Source organism: Epinephelus fuscoguttatus, linkage group LG8, assembly GCF_011397635.1.
Source record: "Epinephelus fuscoguttatus linkage group LG8, E.fuscoguttatus.final_Chr_v1".
Classification (NCBI taxonomy): Eukaryota; Metazoa; Chordata; class Actinopteri; order Perciformes; family Serranidae; genus Epinephelus; species Epinephelus fuscoguttatus.
The window spans coordinates 14,440,153-14,465,362 of record NC_064759.1 but is presented as its reverse complement, the minus strand read 5'-3'; the positions used below and the strand labels follow the sequence as shown (position 1 = coordinate 14,465,362).

At 38.4% G+C, this 25,210-nt stretch overlaps 3 protein-coding genes across 5 annotated transcripts; 1 reads left to right on the top strand and 2 right to left on the bottom strand.

Annotated features, from left to right (window-relative positions):
• Positions 1–2,743: 2,743 nt before the first annotated feature.
• On the bottom strand, positions 2,744–17,806 carry cnot3a (CCR4-NOT transcription complex, subunit 3a). 3 transcript variants are annotated; one of them, XM_049582546.1, is made up of 18 exons: positions 17,648–17,806; positions 16,943–17,013; positions 16,712–16,779; positions 16,541–16,615; positions 16,328–16,417; positions 16,081–16,209; positions 15,823–15,918; positions 15,442–15,661; positions 14,581–14,714; positions 14,315–14,371; positions 13,092–14,025; positions 12,888–12,993; positions 12,651–12,792; positions 11,340–11,448; positions 8,613–8,811; positions 4,999–5,131; positions 4,752–4,877; positions 2,745–4,654 (listed from the first exon to the last, which is right to left on the bottom strand). In XM_049582546.1, the coding sequence occupies exons 2-18, from the start codon at positions 16,965–16,967 to the stop codon at positions 4,556–4,558; spliced, it is 2,742 nt and encodes a 913-aa protein (XP_049438503.1). In that variant the 5' UTR covers positions 16,968–17,013; positions 17,648–17,806; the 3' UTR covers positions 2,745–4,555. The 3 variants fall into 3 exon arrangements, with proteins under 3 accessions (XP_049438505.1, XP_049438503.1, XP_049438504.1); XM_049582547.1 differs by having other exon boundaries at positions 11,349–11,448; XM_049582548.1 differs by lacking the exon at positions 14,315–14,371 and having other exon boundaries at positions 2,744–4,654.
• Positions 17,807–18,419: 613 nt separating this feature from the next.
• On the bottom strand, positions 18,420–22,833 carry tfpt (TCF3 (E2A) fusion partner). The gene is made up of 7 exons (XM_049582552.1): positions 22,694–22,833; positions 21,647–21,748; positions 20,912–21,034; positions 20,477–20,547; positions 20,326–20,395; positions 19,126–19,287; positions 18,420–18,935 (listed from the first exon to the last, which is right to left on the bottom strand). The coding sequence occupies exons 2-7, from the start codon at positions 21,746–21,748 to the stop codon at positions 18,861–18,863; spliced, it is 603 nt and encodes a 200-aa protein (XP_049438509.1). The 5' UTR covers positions 22,694–22,833; the 3' UTR covers positions 18,420–18,860.
• A 79-nt stretch (positions 22,834–22,912) lies between these two features.
• Positions 22,913–25,206, top strand: ndufa3 (NADH:ubiquinone oxidoreductase subunit A3). Its single transcript, XM_049582553.1, has 4 exons — positions 22,913–23,030; positions 23,285–23,359; positions 23,833–23,910; positions 25,010–25,206. The coding sequence occupies exons 1-4, from the start codon at positions 22,928–22,930 to the stop codon at positions 25,099–25,101; spliced, it is 348 nt and encodes a 115-aa protein (XP_049438510.1). The 5' UTR covers positions 22,913–22,927; the 3' UTR covers positions 25,102–25,206.
• The last annotated feature ends 4 nt before the right edge of the window (positions 25,207–25,210 follow it).

The window sequence follows — 25,210 nt, the reverse complement described above, 5'->3', positions numbered from 1 at the left end:
ACCATCTCTAATTATTTTAGATGACATACTATACTATAACGGTTCTTAAATGATTTTGGACGACATACTATACTATGATGTTTTTTAATGATATTTGACGACACACTATACTATGACATTTTTTTCATGATTTTGAACAACATACTATAATATGATGTTTCGTCATGATTTTTGACGAAATACGATACTATGACCATCTCTAATTATTTTTGATGACATGACATACTATAGGATGACCATCTCTATTTTTGATGACATACTATACTATGATGGTTCTTTCATGATTGTTGACGACATACTATACGCCTGCTATGATGTTTTTTCATGATTTTGGACGACATACTGTACTATGGTTTTTCATGATTTTTGACGACATACTATACTATGACGTTTTTGTCATGATTTCTGACAACATACTGTACTATGACGTTTTTTCATGATTTTTGACAACATACTATACTATGACGTCTTTTCATGATTCTTGACGACATACTATACTATGACCATCTTTCATGATTTTGGACGACATACTATAGGATGACCATCTCTAATTATTTTAGATGACATACTATACTATAACGGTTCTTAAATGATTTTGGACGACATACTATACTATGATGTTTTTTAATGATATTTGACGACACACTATACTATGACATTTTTTTCATGATTTTGAACAACATACTATAATATGATGTTTCGTCATGATTTTTGACGAAATACGATACTATGACCATCTCTAATTATTTTTGATGACATACTATACTATTACCGTCTTTCATGATTTTGACAACGTAATATACTATAACGTTTTTTTATGATTCTTGACAACATACTGTATTATGACCATCTTTAATGATTTTTTACAACATACTATACTATTACGTTTTTTTCATGATTTTGAATGACATACTATACTATGACGTTTTTCCATGATTTTGGATGACATACTATACTATGACGTTTTTTCATGATTTTGGACGACATACTATACTATGGCATTTTTTCTTGATTTTGGATGACATGCTATACTATGACGTTCTTTCATGATTTTGGACGACATACTATACCATGACGTTTTTTCATGATTTTTGACAACATGCTATTATGTTGTCAAAAATTATGAAAAAACGTCATAGTATGTCGTCAACCATCATGAAAGAACTGTCATTGTATAGTATGTCATCAAAAATAATCAGAGATGGTCATCGTATAGTTTGTCCACCAAAATCATGAAAAAAACGTCATCATATAGTATGTCGTCAACCATCATGAAAGAACCGTCATAGTATAGTATGTCATCAAAAATCATGAAAAAAACTCATAGTATAGTATGTCGTTAAAAATCATGAAAAAACGTCATAGTATAGTATGTTGTCAAAAATCATGAAAAAACGTCACAGTATAGTATGTCGTCAAAAATTATGAAAAAACGTCATAGTATAGTATGTCGTCAAAAATCATGAAAAAACCTCATAGTATAGTATGTCGTCAAAAATTATGAAAAAACCTCATAGTATAGTATGTCGTCAAAAATCATGAAAAAACGTCATAGTATAGTATTTTGTCCAACATCATGAGAAAACCTCATAGTGTAATGTCCTCCAAAATCATGACTAAACGTCATAGTCCAGCATGTCATTAAAAATCACGAAAAAAACGTCATAGCATAGTATGTCGTCAAAAATCATGTAAGAAACATAATAGTATGTTGTCAAAAATAGATTTTGGACGACACACTATACTATGATACTTTTTCATCTTCAGAAAACATACTATAGTATGTCGAAAAAAAGTGTAGTTTTTCATAAAAATCATCTGATAGCATGTCAAAAAGAAGTCAGTGTAGTATGTCAAAAAAAGTCATAGTATAGTATGTCGAAATATACATGCACGTATTGACCTTTAATGACATACTATGCAATGACTGATGATGATGAATGATTTTTTTTTAATTACATCCGATAGTATAACAGTTGGCACACTATACTATGACTTTTTTTGACATACTATACCATGACTTTTAGCTTAATTTTATGACACGTTTATGACATACTATATTATGACATTTTCTGTAACATACTATACCAGTGGTTCTCCAATTATTCATGACTTTATTTGCAGATTGAAGATGATGCATATCAGGAGGACCTGGGATTTAGTTTGGGTCAGCTGGAGAAGAGCACCAGGCACACTCAAGTCAACGAGGCCACCAAAGCCAGAATTTCCAAATCCCTCCAGGTAATCTTATTGGTGGCTCATTCTCACTTCACCAATGACCTATTTATTATTTTGTTTTCAGTCCTTAAGTCTCTGTATTTATTTTGCTGCACACAACAGAGGACGTTGCAGAAGCAGAGCATGACATACAGAGGAAAGTAAGCAGAAATACTTCTCTAACATGGGGGAGTTCCTCACAGTCAAGAAGGAAGCTAACACACACCAGACAATACACACCATCACCTTGCACATTGACTGTTGGACTTAACACTGTTAAGCGTTCATATATTTTGATATTCGCTTGACAATGTGCTTCATCCTGCATTCTGGATTTACGTTTTCATTTTTCCATTTTAATAAAACATAAAAATTTCACAATGTGTCCTGTCGTCCTTTAGAGAAGGAAAAAAATGATGTCGCCATTTAACTGATGCTGTTTGTAGCAAAACTCTACATTTATTGCATACATCAAATGTTAGCCCATTAGCTTGAAGTCGGTATTGACATTTGGGCACCACATTCGCAAAATTCACAAAACCATCAGTTTACCAGAACAAACCAAAGCCAAGCTCATCTTACATTAGTGCTAAAATAAGTGAATCCATATTCCATTTAGGAATGACAGGACTTTACACCACACACTGACTTGTAATTTCTTAAAAGTATTTATTGAAATTTTACAATCCTGTTTATAACCCCGTTTTATGACATCTCCCATGCAGAACTGTGATGAGAAAAAATTGTAAATACGTCTTGAAATTCACATTTTAGCAATTTCTTAACTGACCATCCCTTTCTGAAAACCTTAAAAGCCCAAAAAATAGAATCTATAAAAGGCAAATCTCTCATAACTTTGCTGTATTTTCCTTTTTTCACATCCTCAATCCAACCTCCCATCCCCCCCCTCCCCCCCAAAAAAAGCCTGAAAACTAATCACACACAACATAGAAGTTTAACTGCAGTACAGATCTTAAGTTTTCATGGTTGCTTAAACGGAAAAATCTGATTCAGTTTAACACTCTCCCCATTCAAACTGCCAAGAAAAGGTGGGATCTGTCCCACACCAGATTAAATCTTATTGTTCTTCAGTGTAGCACATGAACAACCACGGCAGAGGAGACATTTCTTACTTGACCCACGAGTTAAATCTACCACCAGAATTTTTAGGATTTCTGTGTTTTCGCTCTACATGTAAACAGTTTATCAGTGCACATTCACTGTATAGGGTTTCACTTAAAATATCAGGTGGTAAATTGAACACAGTGGATTTTAGGATGAAGTAACATCAACAAAATAGAATAAAATCTTAAGGTGGGAAGTTGACTCAAACCAAACTCAGATTTATTTTCTAATGCTATCTGTGTATTTTGAGAGTAATTAAGAGGTGATTTGGGTACAGGTACATTCACTACGGTTAGCGTGGCCTTTTGCGTTGAGGACAATGAGAAAACCCTCAGCGGTGTAAGAATCAAACATCAAGTAGATAAATGTCTCAAACCCTATTTTTTAGATTTATTTTACAAGTTTATTTGTCACAAACATGAATGCGCCATAATAATGCATTTTCTTTGACAGGTTAACTTAAAAACATTTTATTTGTAAAGAGAGGGAGTCAGAGACCAGTTCAATTGCATAGCAATTTAATCCATGTCCAATAAGGACTCTTTCCCTGTCACAGGGAGAGGCCCTGTGGTCACTCTCAATCAGCGTTTTAATCGACCAAGACAATATCAATAAAACTATTGATAACCGCTCACTATCTCTAATAGTGACCATATTCAACAGGCATCGTAGGGTCTTAAAAGAAGCCAGTCCTACACACCATGACTAAATGTCCACTGTACCTCCCCATTCTAAACCACCAAATTACAGTAAATACAAGATGGGCAGTTTACTTAACAATCAAATCCAAGGTTTGTTTTGTGTCAAGTCAAAGGCTTCCAGGCTCATGTTGGGTAGGTGGTACAGAGAATTTTGTTGAAACGGAAAAAGAAAACAAAACATGAGAAACATGCATGGGGTAGGCTTTCCTAATGCCACATACTGAGTGTGCACACAGACAGGCACAAACGCAGATCTCTAGTGAGAACCCTCCCAGCTCATGCAGCGGGATGCATTTGAACAGGCCCACGGGGCGTTTTTTTGTCAGAAGCAAAGCGCTACAGGAGGAGAGAGGGCTTCACGTTGAGATGCAGCCTATACAGACACCAGTCTCCATTTTAGGAGAGGGTTTCTACTACACATCACAATCTCTATCCACAGTTTGAAGTTCAGTCTCGGAATGTCAACAGCAGCACGTTTTGTCTCTCTCTGTCCTTTCGTGTCCCTCTGTCCGTCACTGCAGGTCTCTGTCTTCGAGGTACCTGTACTCAAAGGTGAACCCCTCCTTCTTCCGCTGGCCCCATTTCTCATAGTCAAAGTAAATGTAAGTGCCCTGGAGGAACGGCAGAATGGAGAGAACAGTCACTCAAAAACTGAAGCCACAACAACAAACCACAATCAATACCTCCTGAACTGTGGTGAGTCTGCACCTGTTCAAACTCGTCAGTGATAGTCTTGGGCTCCTCGTGCCTCTGGAACCACATCATGTACTTGGTGTGAAACCTCCACGACTGTTTCTTCAGAGCCTTGGCAGACAGATACTGAGCCTTGGTGCCCTGAGAGAGGCAAGGTCAAATACACCATCAAGTTAACAAGCAAGACTGTAATACATCACTGGGAGGTAAATAGAAAGGTTGTCAAGGAGCAAACATGGAGTGGGTGGATAGAGTGTTTCACCTCCAGGTAGTAGAAGATGAAAAAGAGAGTTTCTGTGGACAGTCTCTGGTAGAACTCTATGGAGTCAGAGTGGTGCGGCGGTATCTGATGATGGAAGGGCAAGGTGGGACACGGATTCCTCATCAGGTATTGCCTTAAGGACAGAAGCACAGATGGTTATAGATTCACAGGGAAGGCATGTGATCGCAGCTCCCAACATATAATTCAAATAAGGGGTTCACTCATGAAGAAAACCAAAACCCCCATCCAAACTAATGAGATCAAAGCATGCATATTTGATATTTTTTGAGACACTATACATATTTCATAAAATAAATTCATGGTGAAATGTCATAGTATAGTATGCCATGAAAAAAAGAAAAAAAAAAAAGCCATAAAAATATAGGGTATTGAATGTTGAAAAGTCCTAATATAGCCTGTCATAAAAATGTTATATAGTACCGTATGTCATAAACAAAAAAACATAATATAGTATGTAATATAAAGTCATAGTATAGTAGGGCTGTACCCAAATATTCGGATATTCGAATATTCATTTCTATGGGTAGGTATTCGTTATGAAAATTTGGTATTCGATATTCTTTTTTTTTTTTTTCATTTACTTTTTTTTTCCAATTTTTTTTTATTATTTATTTACTTATTTTTTTTTTTTTTACATTTTTTGTTGCTAAATGTAGTCTGTTTGTTGTTGGTAAATGTAGATTATCAATAAAAATCAGCAGGCTTGAGCGCATCCGTCTGAGGCTGTGGATCAATGCCAAGTTTTACCACTTTATCACCATTCCCTCTAACTTGTAGCTGTTTTTTTCGTTATCTTTTGAATTTAATATGAATTTATGGAACCATCTTTGTCAACGTTCGTTTCCCCCGTTTTGTACAATAAATTACTGTTTAAAGTTTTCAACAAGTTTCTTTTGGAGTGTGTGACACAAGTGTGTTTGAAAACGACCGCGGACTGTCACCTGCTCAACGCATCAGTACCTTCGGATGCCATGACAGTAATAGCCAATAATGTCAAAATATCATTTACAGACCGATTTAACAGACGATCACTGCTACCCGACCCGCAGGTCCATTTGCGGGTCCCACGGGTTACGGGTCGACCTGCGCATCACTTCGCAGCTCAGTCTATAAAGGCTGTATGCACAACAGTAAGGCTATAGACATTATATTCTATTCAGGCTGGCAGAACCAGCAGCGCATTGGCTTTACAGTGCATGGCACTGCTGATTAAGCATGTTATTGCAGCATAGAGTGTCTGCCAGCAACCAATTACTTGCAGAGGCTTCCTACAACTTGTTTCAATGGTTCCAATTTAATCATAAGACAAATTAAACAGGATGACTAGCCAATGTGAAAATCAAAAGAAAGCACAGAATAATGTACTGAAGGAGACTGTTGTGCCATCACATTTTTTTGTGCAAAGATCCAGTCGCCGCTGTGCAAAACTCCGCAATACAATTAGATCAGAAAAAACCCCGGAGGAGTGCTTCGCAAGGAGTCTTTGAAAGGAGCCGAGCCTGGCGTAAAACCGGAGAGAGCAGGCAGCACAGCCGTAGCACGGCCACAGCAGTCATGGTATAATATGTCATAAAAAAGTCATAGTATAGTACGACACAAAAAGTCATCGTATAGTAGGTCACAAAAAATCATCGTAGAGTATGTCATAAAAAAGTCATAGTATAGTATGTCAAAAAAAGTCATATAGTATGTCAAAAAAAGTCACAGTATAATATGTCATAAAAAAGGCATAGTATAGTAAGTCACAAAAAGTCATCGTATAGTACGTCACAAAGTCATTGTATAGTACGTCATAAAAAAGTCATAGTATAGTACGTCACAAAAAGTCATCGTATACAGTAGTACGTCATAAAAAACTAACAGTATATGTCATAAAAAAGGCATAGTATAGTACGTCACAAAAAGTCATAGTATAGTACGTCAAAAAAGTAACAGTATAATATGTCATAAAAAAGGCATAGTATAGTACGTCACAAAAAGTCATAGTATAGTATGTCATAAAAAGTCACAGTATATGTCAAAAAAAGGTCATAGTATAGTACGTCACAAAAAGTCATCGTATAGTACGTCATAAAAAAGTAACAGTATAATATGTCATAAAAAAAGGCATAGTATAGTATGTCAAAAAAAGGTCATAGTATAGTACAACACAAAAAATCATTGTATACTACATCACAAAAAGTCTTAGTATAGTATGTCATAAAAAGTCATAGTACAATATGTCAAAAAAAGGTCATAGAATAGTACGACACAAAAAGTCATCGTATAGTATGTCATAAAAAAGTCATAGTATAGTATGTCAAAAAAAGTCATAGTATAGTACGTCACAAAAAGTCATTGTGTACTACATCACAAAAAGTCATCATATAGTACGTCATAAAAAAAGTCATAGTATAGTATGTCATAAAAAGTTATAGTATAATATGTCAAAAAAAGGTCATAGAATAGTACGACACAAAAAGTCATAGTATAGTATGTCATAAAAAAGTAACAGTATAATATGTCATAAAAAAGGCACAGCATAGTACATCACAAAAAGTCATCGTATAGTACGTCATAAAAAGTCATAGTATATGTCAAAAAAAGGTCATAGAATAGTACAACACAAAAAGTCATCGTATAGTACGTCACAAAGTCATCGTATAGTACGTCATAAAAAAGTCATAGTATAGTATGTCAAAAAAGTCATAGTATAGTACGTCATAAAAAGTCATCGTATAGTATGTCATAAAAAGTTATAGTATAATATGGCAAAAAAAGTCATAGAATAGTACAACACAAAAAGTCATTGTATACTACATCACAAAAAGTCATCATATAGTACGTCATAAAAAAAGTCATAGTATAGTACGTCATAAAAAATCATCGTATAGTATGTCATAAAAAGTTATAGTATAATATGGCAAAAAAAGGTCATAGAATAGTACGACACAAAAAGTCATTGTATACTACATCACAAAAAGTCATCATAAAGTACGTCATAAAAAAGTAACAGTATAATATTCACAAAAAAGGCATAGTATAGTACATCACAAAAAGTCATTGTATAGTACGTCACAAAAAGTCATAGCATAGTATGTCATAAAAAGTCATAGTATATGTCAAAAAAAGGTCATTGTATAGTACGTCACAAAAAGTCATAGTATAGTATGTCATAAAAAGTTATAGTATAATATGTCAAAAAAGGTCATAGAATAGTACGACACAGAAAGTCATAGTATTGTATGTCACAAAAAGTCATTGTATAGTATGTCATAAAAAAGTAACAGTATAATATGTCATAAAAAAGGCATAGTATAGTACATCACAAAAAGTCATCGTATAGTACGTCACAAAAAGTCATAGCATAGTATGTCATAAAAAGTCATAGTATATGTCAAAAAAAGGTCATAGTATAATACGACACAAAAAGTCATCGTATAGTACGTCATAAAAAGTCATACTATAGTATGTCAAAAACAGTAGCAGCAGGACTGTGTATGTTAACTCATAAAACTATTATCATCATAGTAAACTTGTAAATGTTTTTACTAACACAGGTGATTAGAAAACTAAAAAGATGCATCATCACTAGTTGTGAAAAATGTCCTCACCTAATCCTCTCAGAGTCGGAGGGGTGTGGCATGTGTGTCCATGCGGATTCCTGCATGGCCTGCTGGTAGAGCTGGTCTTTGGGGAGAGGAGTGGGGCCAAGTGGACAGACCCCGAGCGACGGGGGGATGCTGACTTCCGACACGGACGGCTGAGGTGCGGCAGGTGTGCCGGGCGCTGCAGATGAACCAGAGAAGATATCTGCAGGACAAAGACAAAGTGAAGGATTGAGTTGATGACACAAATACTGTACAGACTCCTCTCTTCAGTTCAAGAATCACCTCAGACCCCCTCTCTGCCTCTCCTGTTTTTTCCTCTCTGAAGAAAGTCTTTTCATACATTTTTTACATGTTTTATCTGAGTGTACAGCTGCAACTAACAGTCTTTTCAATCAAATTTCAATAATTTACTACATATAAGGGAAAAAATAATGTTTGAAATATGCTCCCTTGGTCTAGCTAACACAAAACCTCCAATGATATGAACCCCAGCAACTGTATGGTAGTAACCAGCTGCTAATTGGAACCTTTATTTAAAAACTAACAAACATTTAATTGATAACAGGATAATTAGACATTTTCATTAAGTTTACTAATTGTTAAATAGTTTCTGTACTTTATGGTCCTTTGACTTTTAACCCTACTACATCTACCACTTTTGGACACTGAGCAGTCAGCAACCTGTTGCAGCAGCTCTCACTATACTTTACTATACCATACTATACTGTGTCAGTATGTTATAGTGAACAACCACATCATGTACTATAGTTCTATTTTGCTTTTCGGCATTTTCCTAATACAAAAAAAAAGGTGATTGTTGTTAGTTTTTAGGGTGACAACAGACATTGATGGACACCTTTTTTCCGACACAAAACACTTTCTGTCAACCAATCCAGGTTTCTCTCTTTCACCAAACTCAGACTAACGTTAGCTTAACTGCCTTGTTTAGTCACCGTTTAAAATATTTAATTCAAACTGGTCTTGTTGGTTTACATTTCTGCTGATCACTGCTCTGATCCAGTAACGTTAAGTCTCTTGGTGATCACATATAAAGTCTTCACAACATACTTGACATTCGTCCCGCTAATGTATTTTGATATTTAATTAAAACAAGCTAACAACTGCTGCTTTTTGTAAGGTAAATTATGAGTTAACTCATAATTTACCTGTCCGGGTGTTGTACTGCTCTTGTGGTTGAGTTCCATCTCTTTTATTCACGTCGGCATCACAGCATTAATAAAAATTTAGATAATTGATTATTGACATTTGTGAACTGATGCTGAATCATCCACGTCCCCATTGCATTTCGTTTATGAATTGATTATTTCCCCCACCCGTATACTCCACTGCTTATTTGATTGTTACTGCAAAACTTAACCACAGTGAGTGTGTGACAATTGAGTAAACTCTCATTACGCCTTCACGCGGCGCATTTAAGGGCGAGGAGGGGGGCTCATTTGATTGGTGTGATGTGTGTAAAACCCACTCCACGCCTTCTCTCCTCCCTCTTTCCGACTTGTGCAGGTAGGAGGGACGGAGGTGGGAAAGAGGAGTAGCTGCGCCAGGGCGCACGGTGTGCCAAACTTGCAAAATCCGCCTGGCCACACCTAGTTGGCGAAGCGCAGGGGCGCTGCGCCGCGCCCCTGCCGCACCCGGTCTGCGAAACTAGAGCCCAACGTATCATTACTTAATCATAGTATATAGTATTCTGGTGTTTGCTGTTTACATATAACTAGACTCGCTGCCATTATTCATTGTGTGTCATTTTACCCTGTAACTTTGTCTTTAATTGCTCTGGTATGGTTCATATTTTTACTTCTACTCTTACAATAGCCAGGAGACGCGATCACATCTCTCCAGTTTCAGCCTAGAACAGGCTTTTTAGAATAGATTTTACTGATTACTTTTAAGGCTTTTCATGGCCTATCTTTAAGCTTTATTTCCGACCTCCAAGTACTGTACATGCCAGGATGGACTTTGAGGTTCTCCGGCAGAGGTCATTTGTCTGTTCCAGAGGTCCGTCTGAAAACTAAAGGGGACAGAGCGTTTGCTGTCAGGCCCCGAGGCTCTGGAACAATTTGTCTGAGGAAATCAGGGCGGCCGAATCAGTGATCTCTTTTAAGTCCCTTCTTAAAACATACTTTCATCTGAGAGCCTTTCCTGATTTTACTTGAGTTTTAAGTTCATTTAAACTTTTATTTCCTCAGTCTTTATACACCAAAGTTTTTATCAGTTTTTTTAAAGTCGTTTTCATGTCTTTTCTGTTTTAATTATTGACATGTAAAGCACTTTGTAACTCTGTTTGAAAAGCGCTTTACAAATAAAGATAATTATTATCATTATATAGTTCTTATTTTATTTCTTCCCATTCTATATTTAATTTCTTTTTATTTGTTTTTATCTCCATTTATCTGTACTTATATCCATCTTTGTGCTACTTCAACACCTGAATTAACTCTCTGGGGATCAATAAAGACTTATACTATCTTATCTTAACTTATATTAACGCATCTTATCTAATCTTATCCTATCTTATAACATCTTATAGCATTTTATCTTATTGCAGCTGTTGCAAAGTGCTTTGGAGTAAAAACATCAGCCAATTATCACAAATGTAAGGTCCCTTCCTCCTCAGTAATTCGTCAGTGTACAAGTGACAGAGGTTTTACAGAGTAAAATTGTGAGCTCATTATTCTTCACAAATTACGTGTAGAAAAAAAAATGTCTGACCGTTCCGACCTCTGTCTGTTAGGTGCAGGTTGGAAATCTCTCCATCCAGACCTGATCCCAGCGCTGCTCTCTCAGCCATCGCCTTCAAAGAACTGAGAGGCTCAGGGGCCTGAGAAGAAAAGGGGAAAACAAATCATGAGAACCAACTATTACAGCTACTATACTGACCTACAACAGTCAGACTTGCCTCCACTGAAGCATCACCTCCTGCCTAAAATGATGCACCCACATCCAGCAACAGGTATCGACAATGATATGTATTAGACACACTGGGAAATGCATTGAAAGGAGACTAAATTCAGCAGCTGATCTAAATAAATAGTAAGAAATGTTTTCTAGCACACACCATATCACATTCAATGATCAATAATTTTATAATACATTCTGTACTGATACATTGTCCAACACCGCATTGTTCATAGTGCTTGCAGTGAGAATGAGAATTGGGCATACGCTTTAGTAAGTCCAAATATATCTTGGCATGACATGATTTCAATCTAAATGTTGCACTGAGTGAGTGTGGGCTTCTGTGTTTGGTATAAATGAGGCCCAGAACAGAGGTTTGTGGGCAGCCAGGCTTATTCTAATAATGCTATTTACAGCTGAGCACATCAACGTGCTCCAGTAATGCACCAAACAAGAAGCACCTCAAACCTACCAATGCCAGCATCGCCACTGGGTCATGTGAAAATAATCAAGTTGTGTGGATCATTTTTCAATCTTGAGCATCCATGTGCATTATAGTAACAGATGCTGGATGGTGTAATATCAGGATACAGTGATCAGAAGTCTATGAGAGCAGATACTCTGTAATAATTAGTATAGAAAGCTTTTTATCCAACAGTCTGACATCTGTCTCATAATCTCAACCAGCTTGTTTTTCTTGTTTGCCAAATTTCTCCATGCAGTCAGCTGAAGAGACTGCAAATAATCTTGCTGTTTCACACCTCAAATTCTGGCTACTTAATTACACCAATATGTGATTCCGACTAAAGACTACAGCCGTATTTCCACCAAACACATACCGGATCTGTGCAGTGAGTCATTCTTTAACAAGAATGACAATTGTCTCCATCAACAGACTTCAGTGTTTCTGGTTTCACCTAATAATGTAGGATCACTGTGCTAGGTATCTTAACAAAGGGGTAACCAGAATACAGGATGGAAGGGAGTTGTTCAATTGGTACCATCAGCAACTTTTGACAATGGAAAGCCGCAAAAATATCCTTTCAAATTTGTAACAATCTGAACTGAACCAGACTGCTTGGTGGAGACAAGGCTTAAGTCTATCTCACTGTTTCGGTCCCTTACCTTGAGCGCTTCAGAGGCCTGTGTGTAAGAGTGGGGCCCGTTGAGAAGGCTCCCTCCTCCAGGTGTGCTGTCTGAGAATGAGGGGGACGGAGAGCTGGGAGGCAGGGTGATGGAGCTGATTAAACTGGGACCATTGTCCATCCTGCAGCAAGTACAGCGGGAACAACAGGGAGACAAATTAACAACTACCATGTAAAGAATAAGAAGAAGCAATGACGTAACGGACAAATAACTCACGGCTGACTGGTTGAAGAACTGAGAGACGAGGGTTGGCTGCTTTGTGACTGGCTCGGTGTGCTTAGAGCTGATTCTGTGGAGCTCTCTGCCACTACAGCACTGTAACCTGAGGACAGGTGGGGGAAAAGTTAAGACAAATTTAGAATGAGACGACAACATTGACTTAAACAGACGAGTCAAGAGCCACACAACAAGTTAACATACTTGTGCTTCCATTTTGCTTTAGTCCACTTGGTGGTCTAGCAGGAGCTGCATTTACCCCTACTCCTCCAACCACGCCGACATTTCCTCCATTGCCACCCATCATGCCAACTACTCCGGGAGTAGTGCTGACAGGACTCGGGGGCACCTGAGAGGCACCGGGGGCTACATTTTGCCCAGGAACCAGACCCATAATACTCCCGCTCAAAGAGCTGTGGGCCGGACTGGAACCTAGCAATCCGAGCCCTATCCCCGCCCCGTTGGTGGTGACTCCACTGGAGCCAGAGGTGGGAATGGAAGTGCTGCTCTCTACTGAAATGCTGGACTGGGTAGTGCTGCTCAAACCCAAGCCTCCTGATGCTGCTGCCTGAGCGTAAGGGGCAGGTGTGGAGCCTGAAATGAGCCCTGCCATTGTGTTTAAAGGAGAGGGGTGGCCACCAAGCCCTAAACCAGGCATTTGGTTGGCACTGCTGGTCCCCGTCAAGCCAATTTTGCTCAATCCAAGTCCCAGCCCGAGTCCCAAACTGGATGCCGAGGAGGGCACGGATGTGAGCTGAGACTGAGAGTTAGGAGCTGATGAGCTGGGTGTGCTGGGTGTAGGGAGAGAAGGAGCAGTTGAGGCTGGGAGTAGAGGGTTGCTGGGCGGGCTGGGGGTGTTGTTTGAAGGAGCAGAAGGTTTTGTCTGAGGTGGCTGCTGCTGTTGTTGCTGCTGCGGTTGGTTTGGTGGTTGAGGTTGTTGCTGCTGTTGTGCAGGTTGATGCTGATGTTGTTGCACCGCACTGCTGAAGCTCCCTATAAGACTGCTGCTTGTGGGAACTGCGGGAATGCCTCCGACAACACTCGCCATGGACACGAGGGAGGAGGATGAGGAGGACCCAGAGGTGGTGGAGGAAGAGAAGGAAGATAGCAAGGATGGGGTGCCGTTCTTCACAGGTGACTAAAAATGAAAAAGCACCAGAAAAAGGCATTTCAGACAAAACTGTCCAGAGGGTAACCACAGCTGTATAAAGTGTACGAGGAGTTTACTGTGAACTATGGACGCCTATATATGCAGATGATGGTACAAACTATATCAGAAATCTCCAACCATGGTCCCACAGAGAAAAAGCTTGCTCTGTTTCAGTGCATAAGAACCCTTCAGCTTCCATGCCTCTACAGGACCAAGGGTGAAGAGCGCTGCACTAAACTGTTCATCTACTTGCACAGTACAGATGAGAGCCTCTCACCTGACTAACTTCACTGTCTGTCGATCGTCCCCTTTTCTTATCGTCCTCTGAGTTCTCCTATAGGAGGAGATACCTTGATATGACAATCCACTTTTGAAATGTTGATTCAGCAAACTAGTCAGTGGATTACAACACAATGAGGCTTGTAGAAGGATTAACAAAATGCAAACGTATATGTGAAACATTGTGTCAGAATGTACTTTTTCTACCCAGCATCCTTTTATCACACTGACCCAAGTTTTAACAGTACAGACGTAAGAACTTACAGCAGTGCAAGTGGCTGGGGATGGAGGAATGGGTGAAGAGGAGGTTGTGGAAGTGGGAGTGCTGCTGGAGTGAAGATACATCTCATCCTCCACATTGCCCTGACCTGACGGAGAAGTTGCAACTAATGCTGCAGCTGCAAGAGAAAGACAAGACAGAGACAAGCGCCAGATGTTGTTAGTAAAACCAACCAGACGTCTGAGTAAAAGCCTCATCTTAAGGGCCCTGACACATCAAGCAGACAGTCAGCAGTAGGTCAATGTCAGGTCGTCGGTTAGCTTCTGTTACCCTAGATTTGTTTTGGCACTAGTCCACCATTGTCAGTTGTTTTTAGCCGATTCAGCATCTTTGACCAGCAGTGGAGCCAGTCGGTGAGAAGAATCATTCTTATTTGCTGTTCTGTGTAAACGAATCAGTGCATGAGAAGAGAAAGCAAACAAACAACTCAAGTCAAAAGGGCACGACATTGAAAGAAACATCAGCACTTTAGGAGAAATGGTTTATAGTGGTTTGTGTTATTGTTCGCTAGCACACAAATATATTTTGTTCTTTAAGCCTTGAGTTGTGTTGTTAATGTGTTAACTAGCTAACTAGTGTCTTGAATCCGCCCCGTCTTTCGAGTTCCCTTTCTGAATGACAAATGCAACTGTCGCCTGCAGCTATGGAGTTATTTTCTCTCAAACAGGCACAGAACATTCATGCTGGTCAGTCGTTGGCTGTAGTCTTTGTGGTGTGTTCAGGTGCAACTTTTTGGCTGAGACACAGATGACATGAAGGGACACAACAGTCAACCTTCATCACCACTAGCTCTTTGATGTCAGTTTGGTGTGTCTGGGCCTTAACAGCCCATAGTGTCTACTCACGGATGTCTTCCAGGTCTAAGTCGTCATACAAGAACTCATTCTCCTCAAAGTCTGGGTCTTGCGAGGAATCAATGTAGTATTCAACATCATCCTTGATCTTCTGGATGGCATCCACCGGCACTGAGTCATTATCAAGCATTCGTAGAATGGTCTCCAACATGCGAATGTGGAATCGATGCCTCTCAATCAACCGCTTGAGCTCATCAATACGATCTTGCTTCTGCATGAAATACAGAAGACGAGCGTTTGGTTTCAAACATACATTTCAGCCAAACTTTTACCAGACTACGAGCACTACACTACACTGGATACCCTGAGGAATTTTTTTTTTTTCAAGTGTGCAGAAATATGCATCCCTGAAAAGAATGAGAGACGACTTACATCTTTATCGCCCTTCTTCTTTCTCGTCTGTACTGATAGGGATTCCACCTCACTTTCAAACTGATCCACCTGCATATTTAGAGTGTCTATTGTATTCTGCAGTGAGAAAGAGGTCAGGAAAAAAGAGCATTAGTGGAGTCACTCAATCATTCATCAACAGTTGTAAGTTGTTGTTAGCTTTTGACCGTCTTTTTCAAAACTTCATCCAGACAACTTCAGGGAACCAAAATGTTAAACAGGTAATAGTGGATGTATTACTGTTAGCCACTGTCCCGTTTCCTCTTTTTCCCTCTGAGCTGGATCCACTTTCTGAGCGAGCCCCAAGCCTTCTTTAGAGTAGGCTTTTGTTTTTGTTTCACGTTCCACCACCTTGAACCGCTCCATTTGCTAAGAAAAGAAAAATCACATAAGGCTTGTTAAGTTTACTGATTTTAACGACTATGTCCAAGATGCTATACTTCACAGAAACAATAAACCTAAAATGAGAGAAGATGGAGACCCATACCGTCTCTATGAGTTTGCGGTTCTCGATTAGCTGCCTTTTGTCTTTGATTTCGTTTGAGGCCACCCATGTTTTTATCTGATCTCTCAATCGCTGGAAAGAGGACAGACAGCGAAAATATTTACACAAATGATCAACTTCAAATACATGCATTGTTAATGAAAAGCGTATGTAAACAGACAATATAAAGGAAATTATGTGCTCATCTTCTCTTACCTGTAGTTTTTTAATCTCTTTCTTGAGGTCAGCCTCATATTTTTCCTTCTGGTTTGCATTGGCTGCATTGTGAAGCTAAAATGAAGACAAATAAAGGAGAAATTTTAGGTTTTGCAGCTGCGATTTTAGAAATGGTGCATCCAACAAATGCATGACGCAAAGACCTCTTACCTTTTGCCAGATGTCTTCAAACTGTTCTACACCTTCAGCTACTTTTTTCAAACATCTATCGATCTCACCTGTGGAGATACAAGATGTGGTCCAACATCACAGCGTATTAATCCATGCTACAGCAAAGACTTGGCAAGATTTAGTCAGTCTGAGTCTCTGTGCAGGATGTGAGGCTGGACAGTGTGATGGATTCTATGAAACATCACTGATAAGTTTCACTAACAGTCTTACCTTGTAGTTTTCTCTTGTCAGCCATGGCTCTGACTACGACAATGTCCACATTCCGTCTGTCACGCAGTTAGCTATGTAAAGAAAATCAAAAGTGCATTCAAACAAAACACAAATCCCTTCAACAGAGCAATCAATACATCGTTCCGTAAGAGTGGGACTGACGTTAACTCAGGCTAACTGGTCAGTTAACGTTAGCTGCACAAATACCGTTATCTCTGACAAATTCAAGCACACCTCATACCAGAACTTTTGTTTAGTCGTTTGTCTATCGTTATTTTTTCCTGAACGTAGCTGATCTTGCTGTTACCAATATGAGTGACATGGTTGTCAGCTAAAATTAGCCTGCTAACGTTACTAAGCTAACATGAACACTAGCCAGTATCTTAGCTCGTCCACCTCGCTCGGTTACCAACTAGCCCGTTTCAAAACAAGTACCACAGCGCATATTGATGGACGGAAGTCATATTCATGCATTATTATTAAGGGGTACAGCATAGCTTTTATATGGTGGTTTTGCATTGTGAAAGGCACAATATATCAGAATCCGTTCTAATCGTTAACCTGCTAGCTAATATGGCTAACTGTCTGGCTAGCTAATGCATAAAATGCTAGCTAGCAGCTTAGCTAGCCAGCTAGCCAAATTTAGGAAAAAGGGAAACTGGGTCAACCCGAGCATTTAGATTTATATTTGTTTACGACATTTACCTAGGGTATGGGCTTTCGTTTGTCTTTTTTCAAATACAGCCAAAACTATTTCCAGAAAGTCTTCTTTACTTCCAAATTGTGTTTTCTTTTCGACAAGCTCGCTCACTGTAATGTAGCTGAAGATGGACGGTAGCTAAAATCCCACCTCCGCGTTTAGGCCCCGCCCTAAACCTAATCTGCGAGATCTGATTGGATGGAGCTCACGCCCGTCACTGGGAGACATCCGCTGCACTGGAGCTCTGCCATTGGCTCAGCCGCCTGATGAGTTATGATCGACACAAAACCAAAACTGCATCGGAAATTAGACAATTACAATATTTTCTAAAAACATTTCATATTTTCATGTAGGTTATTATACGTTTTTATTTTAAATATTAAATTCGTCTATCATTCCATAAATCTAAGTTTTATTCATGCTGAAAACAAACTTGAAGAGACTGACCTCTGAAAATACAACAAACTCCAGCCTATGAAGAAGACTGTGAGCTATGGCTAAAAGCTCCAGACAATAAAATTCCAAGTTGACCTGAAATTGTGATTTTTTAAAAAATTCTGCCTGAAAGTGAACAACTTCTAAACTAAAGAAGCATAATTAAGCAAAAAAAGGAAATAAATAAATTGGTGATGAAGATGTGAACGTGAATAACAGCAGTGAAATCTTTGTCCGCCTCTGGTCAACATCAGCAAAAGTAATAAAATGCATAAGGAGGCAATTTCTAAATATTTGGAAACATTTAAAATGGAAAAAAAGATTTAAAAAAACATAAAAACATGTCATAAAACAGTCAGACAGTTTATTCCAGCAGTTACTGAAATAAAATCATAAACCATTAAATCACTGATAGTATCCAGGAATGTATTGTTAAGCCACTTATAACACAGGTTTGCAACCTGGCAATAACTGTATCTAGGTCCCAGATATTTACCAAACAAGGCTGTCCACAATAGTTTGCACAGTTAGTCATAATTGTGTGTTGCCATTAACTCTAAATACAAAATATGACAACAGAAATGATTTACTATACAAAACAAATGTATATACATTATGTACCAGGTGAATAATTGATCTTACATTTCTTAAATGTGTTTACAATGTTCAAGTAAAACTACAAATAGTGCAACACCTGGCTGAACAGAGGCAGAGTATCTACTGAACATGAGAGAAACTAGGTGCTCCTTCATCAATGTCATTTCCAGGGCTGCAGTGCAATGATCAGTGAGACAGAGAGGTTGGGCTGGGCATTTCTCCAAACTGTGTCTCTGCCAACACTGACATGTCTGGTTCAGTCTGGGAAGAGAAGCAGAAACCAAGTCAACAGAAAATCAATTGTGCTTAATGACAATTATCTGCATTTTAAACCACCCATGCATCCAAAACTGTAAGTTCATCCAAACCACACACACACACACGCACACGCTGTAAACTGACCATTGTACTGATACAATGGAAGAGACAGCAGTGGTCCATCTTCACCTACCTGTTGGTCTTTATCCTTCTCTTGTCGTTGAATTCGGTGCCTCCTCCTCTTTGGTCCAGCAACATGATGCATTGCTGCAGGCAAAGTGGAGCCAGAGACACCGTTGAGCCGTTCATCCTCCACTCCTGCAGCAGCAGGATCAAAATGAGCTCCAGGCTCATCCTGAAAAAAAGAACAAGGAAAAAATTTAAAATGTAAAGGCATTAAACGAGCATGAGCACATTCATTTATTACAATACATCAAACAGATCAGCAGACTGGCTGGGTAACTGTCCAGATAGTCTAATAGGGGTGCAGGAGAATATTGATACACTTGAGTATGGCATTGCTATGTTTTGTTTTCAGGTACCGCTTCCCACAAACACTATCGATTTTTTTTTTTTTTTTAACCTCAAGAACCAAGAATTATAGATACAGGCAATTTTAATTCCTTTGCTCAGATTACACAAAAAGTAGTGTAATGATGTTAGATGTTGCAGGGACTGTGCTAAATACAGGTGCAGATCCCACAGATGTGATCGCACATATCATAATGTGGTTCTTATACTAGAACAGTTTTTGTAAAACTAGATTTTTTTAAAAATTGCTTTGTATTGCCTTGCTTACAGTATTGCAATATAGCACAATATCTTGAATCGTATCCAATCACATCCTTGAATCATTGCCAAATTCTTGCTAATACACAGGCGTTTATCCTAAGAGGATCCAAGCCCAAAATTGTCTGTGTGTGTTGTGTTTTGGTCATCTGAACTTGAATATCAACAAAATGGAGTTCTGCATTATTTACCTGTTTTGGTAGCCCTGTCCTGTTGAAGGGTCCTGTGTCAAAATCTGGATTAAAGACCTTGATAACTTTTTTCACAGTGGACATTTTGACTTGTCATAATAAGAAAACACAGGTATATCTGTGTCTATTATTTTACTTTACATTGTGCTTGCATGCTTCATCTTCCAGTTAAGGGGGCATACATTTTTTGCCCCAGCCTCTCCACAGATTAGTCCACCAATGGTCAACTGCTATTGTAAAACAAGTTAATATAATTTTATCCTGCCTAAATCTAGTGATTGGGTGAAACAGATAATTTCAATATAAAATAACAATAATAACTTGCTGATTATTTACAAAAGTCAGGCTAATAAGTGCATTTTTTTCTTCTTTTAAAACTATCACATACAGCCACTTGTTCATCTCATTCTCACCTCTAGAAGTATGGTGAGCTGGGCGTTTCTGTAGTCGTCCCCATGAGCATCTAAAGTCTTCATGAGAAACCTGCAAGATTAACAGAAGGTTAACAGACAGGCCATTAACTGGAAAACACAGAAATTAAGTTGCTGTAATGGGGTCTTTTACCGTCTCTCCTTCTTCAAGCGCCGTGTTATTCTTTGTACTTGATGAAGGCGACCAAGAATCTTCTGATTCACCTAAAAAATGTCACATTTGAAAGGATGGCAAGGGAGGAACTGATCACAGACACACTATCATATCTGGCTGATATGAGCTTTATAAAGTAATATCAGTACTAGACTAATATGTGATTGTTGAATTGGGATTTTAAGTAATGCTTTGTAAGTAATGTTTTTAGTAGTGCTTACAAAAAACACATTTCTGAAAAGTAGCCTGTTGTGCACCTGCAGTTGCAGACCTACAACAATCTTGTTAATGATAAGTGTTGGTTTGAAAAAAGTTTGTGGCTAGAAATGATGTAAGAAATTAGGAACTAAATGACAATAAACCCAAATATAACTCATATTTCTTACTCTAACACACTTATATGCATGCACACACCTGTTCAATTTCTTTACATCTCCTGTTCAGAGCCAGATATTTCCTCTTATCGAGAGCTCTCCTCTCTTCATCCTCCTGTGCTGTACTCTCCAGCAGCTCATTGCCTCCCGGGCCCAGCTCCACCTGGAGAGACAAAATGTCAGTGTTTTCAGTGCGTTTCAAATGGAACAGTTGTCACAAAAAAAATCAGTCACTTAATCTACTACAATTAACTTGTGTTGCCTAATTGTGTAGCAGTATTATTAGTGCAAAAAAAACCCCCACATTACAGACATCTACACTGCAAAATAATGGTGTCATCGTGTTCCTACTTTGATCTGAAATACCATTCTGTGTCATTAACGCATATGATACCAGTCAGAAATTACCTTCAACCCCAGCAGATCCTTGCTGCACCCACTAAGCTACATACATTTGACCACAGCTACACAAAACACTCTAAACTCAAATATAATTAGATAATATAATACAATATAATTAGAAGTGTCTGTCACAACTACGAAATAAGATTTTGGTAAGATTGCAGCGTGCATAGGTCACACTGATGGCATATTTCAATGAGATGTTGGCTTTTTAGGCCAATCCATGCAAAGAGGCTGTGTTGAAACTGTTAATATTTGGCACTTTTACATAACAGTATGTGCAATGCTTCTCATTTTATGGCACAGGGAGCACTGGCTACTCGATGACTCACATCAGCATCACCATTACCTTGACCATTAAAATTAACATTACCTCTCCTGGTCCCAGCTCCACACCACCAGGCTCCAGCTCTGCCTCCAGGATGTGTCCTCCAAACAGAGGAGGCAGAGCCAAACCAGAGAAATCCTCCATCATCTAGAGAAGAAGAGAGAGAAGATTCTGTTATTATAAAAAACACATTTATAAAATAATTTATGCACATAAAATATATATAAGTACAAATTCACAATACTTCTGCCAGTTTTAATGATCATTTTTAGGAATGTATAGCCGTGGAAGAAGAAAAAATTGCAATACAACTGTGTGAAATAGTCCTGCATTTAAATTCTTATTTAGGTAAAATTATTAGCATCGAAATATACTTAAAAGTATCAAAAGTAAAAGTGCTCAGTATGCAGGATTCCCTATTTTAAAACCATATATATATATATATATATATATATATATATATATATATAATGATACTACAAATGTATTTTATTTTTGTTTTATTTAACCCGGAAGTCCCATTGACATGGAAAATCTTAGGTAGCAGCCAATCAAAACTAAAAAAAATAAAATAAAATGCAACAAATACAACATAAAATACAAATATCCACGATATAACAACTATTCATGCATAGTGGCCTCACAAGGAAAACAAGCACATGTCTCTATCACCACATTCTTTATGATGCCCTTAAATTCATCAATGGATATAACTGTTTCTAATCGTAAGTAGTGATGCATTAAAGCGTCACTAATGTTGCAGCTAGTTAAGGTGGTGCTAATTTTAATTACTTTATGTTCTGCTGGGTAAAGTACAATATTTGCCTCTTGAATGTAGGGGGAATAGACGTATATAGAAACATAAAATAGAAAGACTGGGGTAAAGTATCGTTAAATTGTACTTAAGTACAGTACTTGAGTAAATATATTTGGTTAACGTTCATTTTCACCACTGGTCATTCATCAGTGTTAACTTAGGACGGGCAGCGACGTTATTAAGTGAATTAACTGAGTAAATAAAGCCCTTAACTTATATCATTAATAACGGACTACCATAAGCTGCAGCATGTTATAATTCTAACTAATACTTACATTTATGAATGATTAAGTCCAAAATCACTGGTGCTCAGCAGCTGCTGTGTCCTGCGGGGATAAAACTGAACTACAAACCGTCTAAAAATAATAATAACAATCTATAGACTGTGTGTACGTCTATAGTCTGTCAGCTGTCGGTTAGCTAAACGCGTTTACTAACATTATACTTTAGAAAAATCAAATATTAAGCGAAGCAGGGGCAGCTATCCTCCCATTCTCGTCGATGAGCTCATGTTTTTATGCGACAGGCGCAGACATAATACGTCATTCAGTGATTACTACATTTCCCATGAGCACCCGCTCTGGGTTGATACTACACAAGACAACATGGCGGGTATGTGGCTAGTTTCTCGTCTTTTGTACAAACATTCAGCGAAATTAGGTTTATTAAGACCTCTATATGGCATAAATAAATACTGTGATGTTTTTAAATTTAAATTACGATGACTCGGAGTTATTTTAACACAATGATATTCATTCATAATAAAACAAAAAACGTGACCTTGGATGTGTTGCTAACGGTGGCTAACGTTAGCTAACCGTCACCTGTGGAGGGTTTTCACCTGTGTGTTGTTATTTTATCCGCAGGACTCGCAGCGTTCCTGAAAAACGCATGGAACAAGGAACCTGTTATCCTGGTGTCCTGCGGGATTGGACTGTTGGGTCAGTAGTAAACAGCTTCCTACATTAGCTAAGAATTGTGTGTGGCAGAAAGAGAGCACCAGACTGCACAACTTGATTTGGAAATATTGAATTATCGTCATGTCAGTAAAAGCATCATAGTATCAAAGAGAGTTAGCTGTATGCCAAGTGCTGGACCTTAAGGCTCCACTGTCACATTAAAGAGTGACTTAAAACACCACTTACCGTTTCTCCATTCGACAACTGAAATTAAATTAAATTACATCTAGCCAAAATTACAGCAGCATCATTAGATAAACATATATAACGTCGCTACTCTGCTACCAGAAGCAACAAATCCCTACATGTGAGAGTGAATATATAATGGTTTGATGCTTTTAGGTCTCTCTACATATTGAGAGCTTGCGGGGAACTTATAATGTATAACGTGGAATATAAAGTGTAATTAATATACAGTTTGTAAACTTAATTCAAATGTGTATTTCCATCCTCAGGTCTTGCTCTTCCAGTTATCAGCCCCCTGACAAAGTATACAGGAATGATCAATGAGGCTGTGCCATACAACTACCCAGGTAAACACTGTTCACACTGATCATTTTGCATTTGGCTGGGTGTTCTTTAATAAATTATGATACCAGTACCAATACCAGGAGTGTTGTGCATGTTCACATTTCTCAGGAGCTATCTCGAAGTTCAGTCAACACTGATTAAAATGAAATAGTTTACATTTGATCTTGTGATCATTATTTAGTCGCAGATATTTCCCAAGACTGGTTAGATGCTTCAACTTGATGTATTGTTTCAAAATTCGTTACTGATGTGGCTCGCGCTCAGTCTTGATTATTTTAGACCTGACGGACACAGTTTGCATAAAAATATGACTTGATTTCCATTTGAGTCTGTACTGATTTGTTCATTAAAGTCCTTCAGATATTTGTATAAATTGGTGTCAGGAGTACAGGTAGCTGGGTTGTCTGCATTACCAGTTGCACTAGCCATGCTGGTATTGTGTTGATGCCTGTTCCCTTGACAAACTGCTTCCCTCCTGTTATAATGTGTTGCACCCTCCTCTGTGGTTAGCCAAAGACAAAATGTTGATTCATATTTAGGCACCTAACTTAGGGGGAAACACATATCGTCAGGAAAACAGTCTTAGACACAACACGGGCATGCTGGATTGCCATAAAACGATACCAATAGAGAACTTCATTTGATACCTTTTTTCCTGCTTCATTTGATACTTATCATGTGATTGGAAGCATTTGGTTGGTTAAATACCGCCATACTTTTTAACGTTGTGTGGCATCTTAGCATGCTGAACAGCCATCTGAACATCCTCAAATACACTGTGCTCACCACACCACAGACTGTATGGGATGTAGTCGCTGTGGTAGTGGTCCAATTGCATGTTGCATGAAATCAAATAACACAAAACCATACAAATAGTCATTTTTTTTCTAGATCTGGGTACAAAAGGGTGGAATACAGGTATTGTTTTACTAGAGAGGGTTTGACAATATTTACCTATTTTTATAGACATCAAGTACCAGTACCCAGCCTTATTGTTACAGCAGGTTGTGTCTGTGTGTCACTGAAAGAAGCTACGATGTGCAACGTTAACCTCTGTGTGATCAAATAATAACATTTGTGTTCCTTACGGTCCCAATGCAGTCCCTGTGCGAGATGATGGAAACATGCCTGATGTCCCTTCTCATCCAAGTGAACCAAAAGGACCCAACTTGGACTGGCTTAAAAAGTTCTAACTTCACATGTGCATGATCAAAACTTGCGCCGTTCCTCTTGTTCATATGTGTCTGCATAGCTGCTCCAACTATCAATGTCCTGCAATAAAGATTTATTTAATTCTACTTC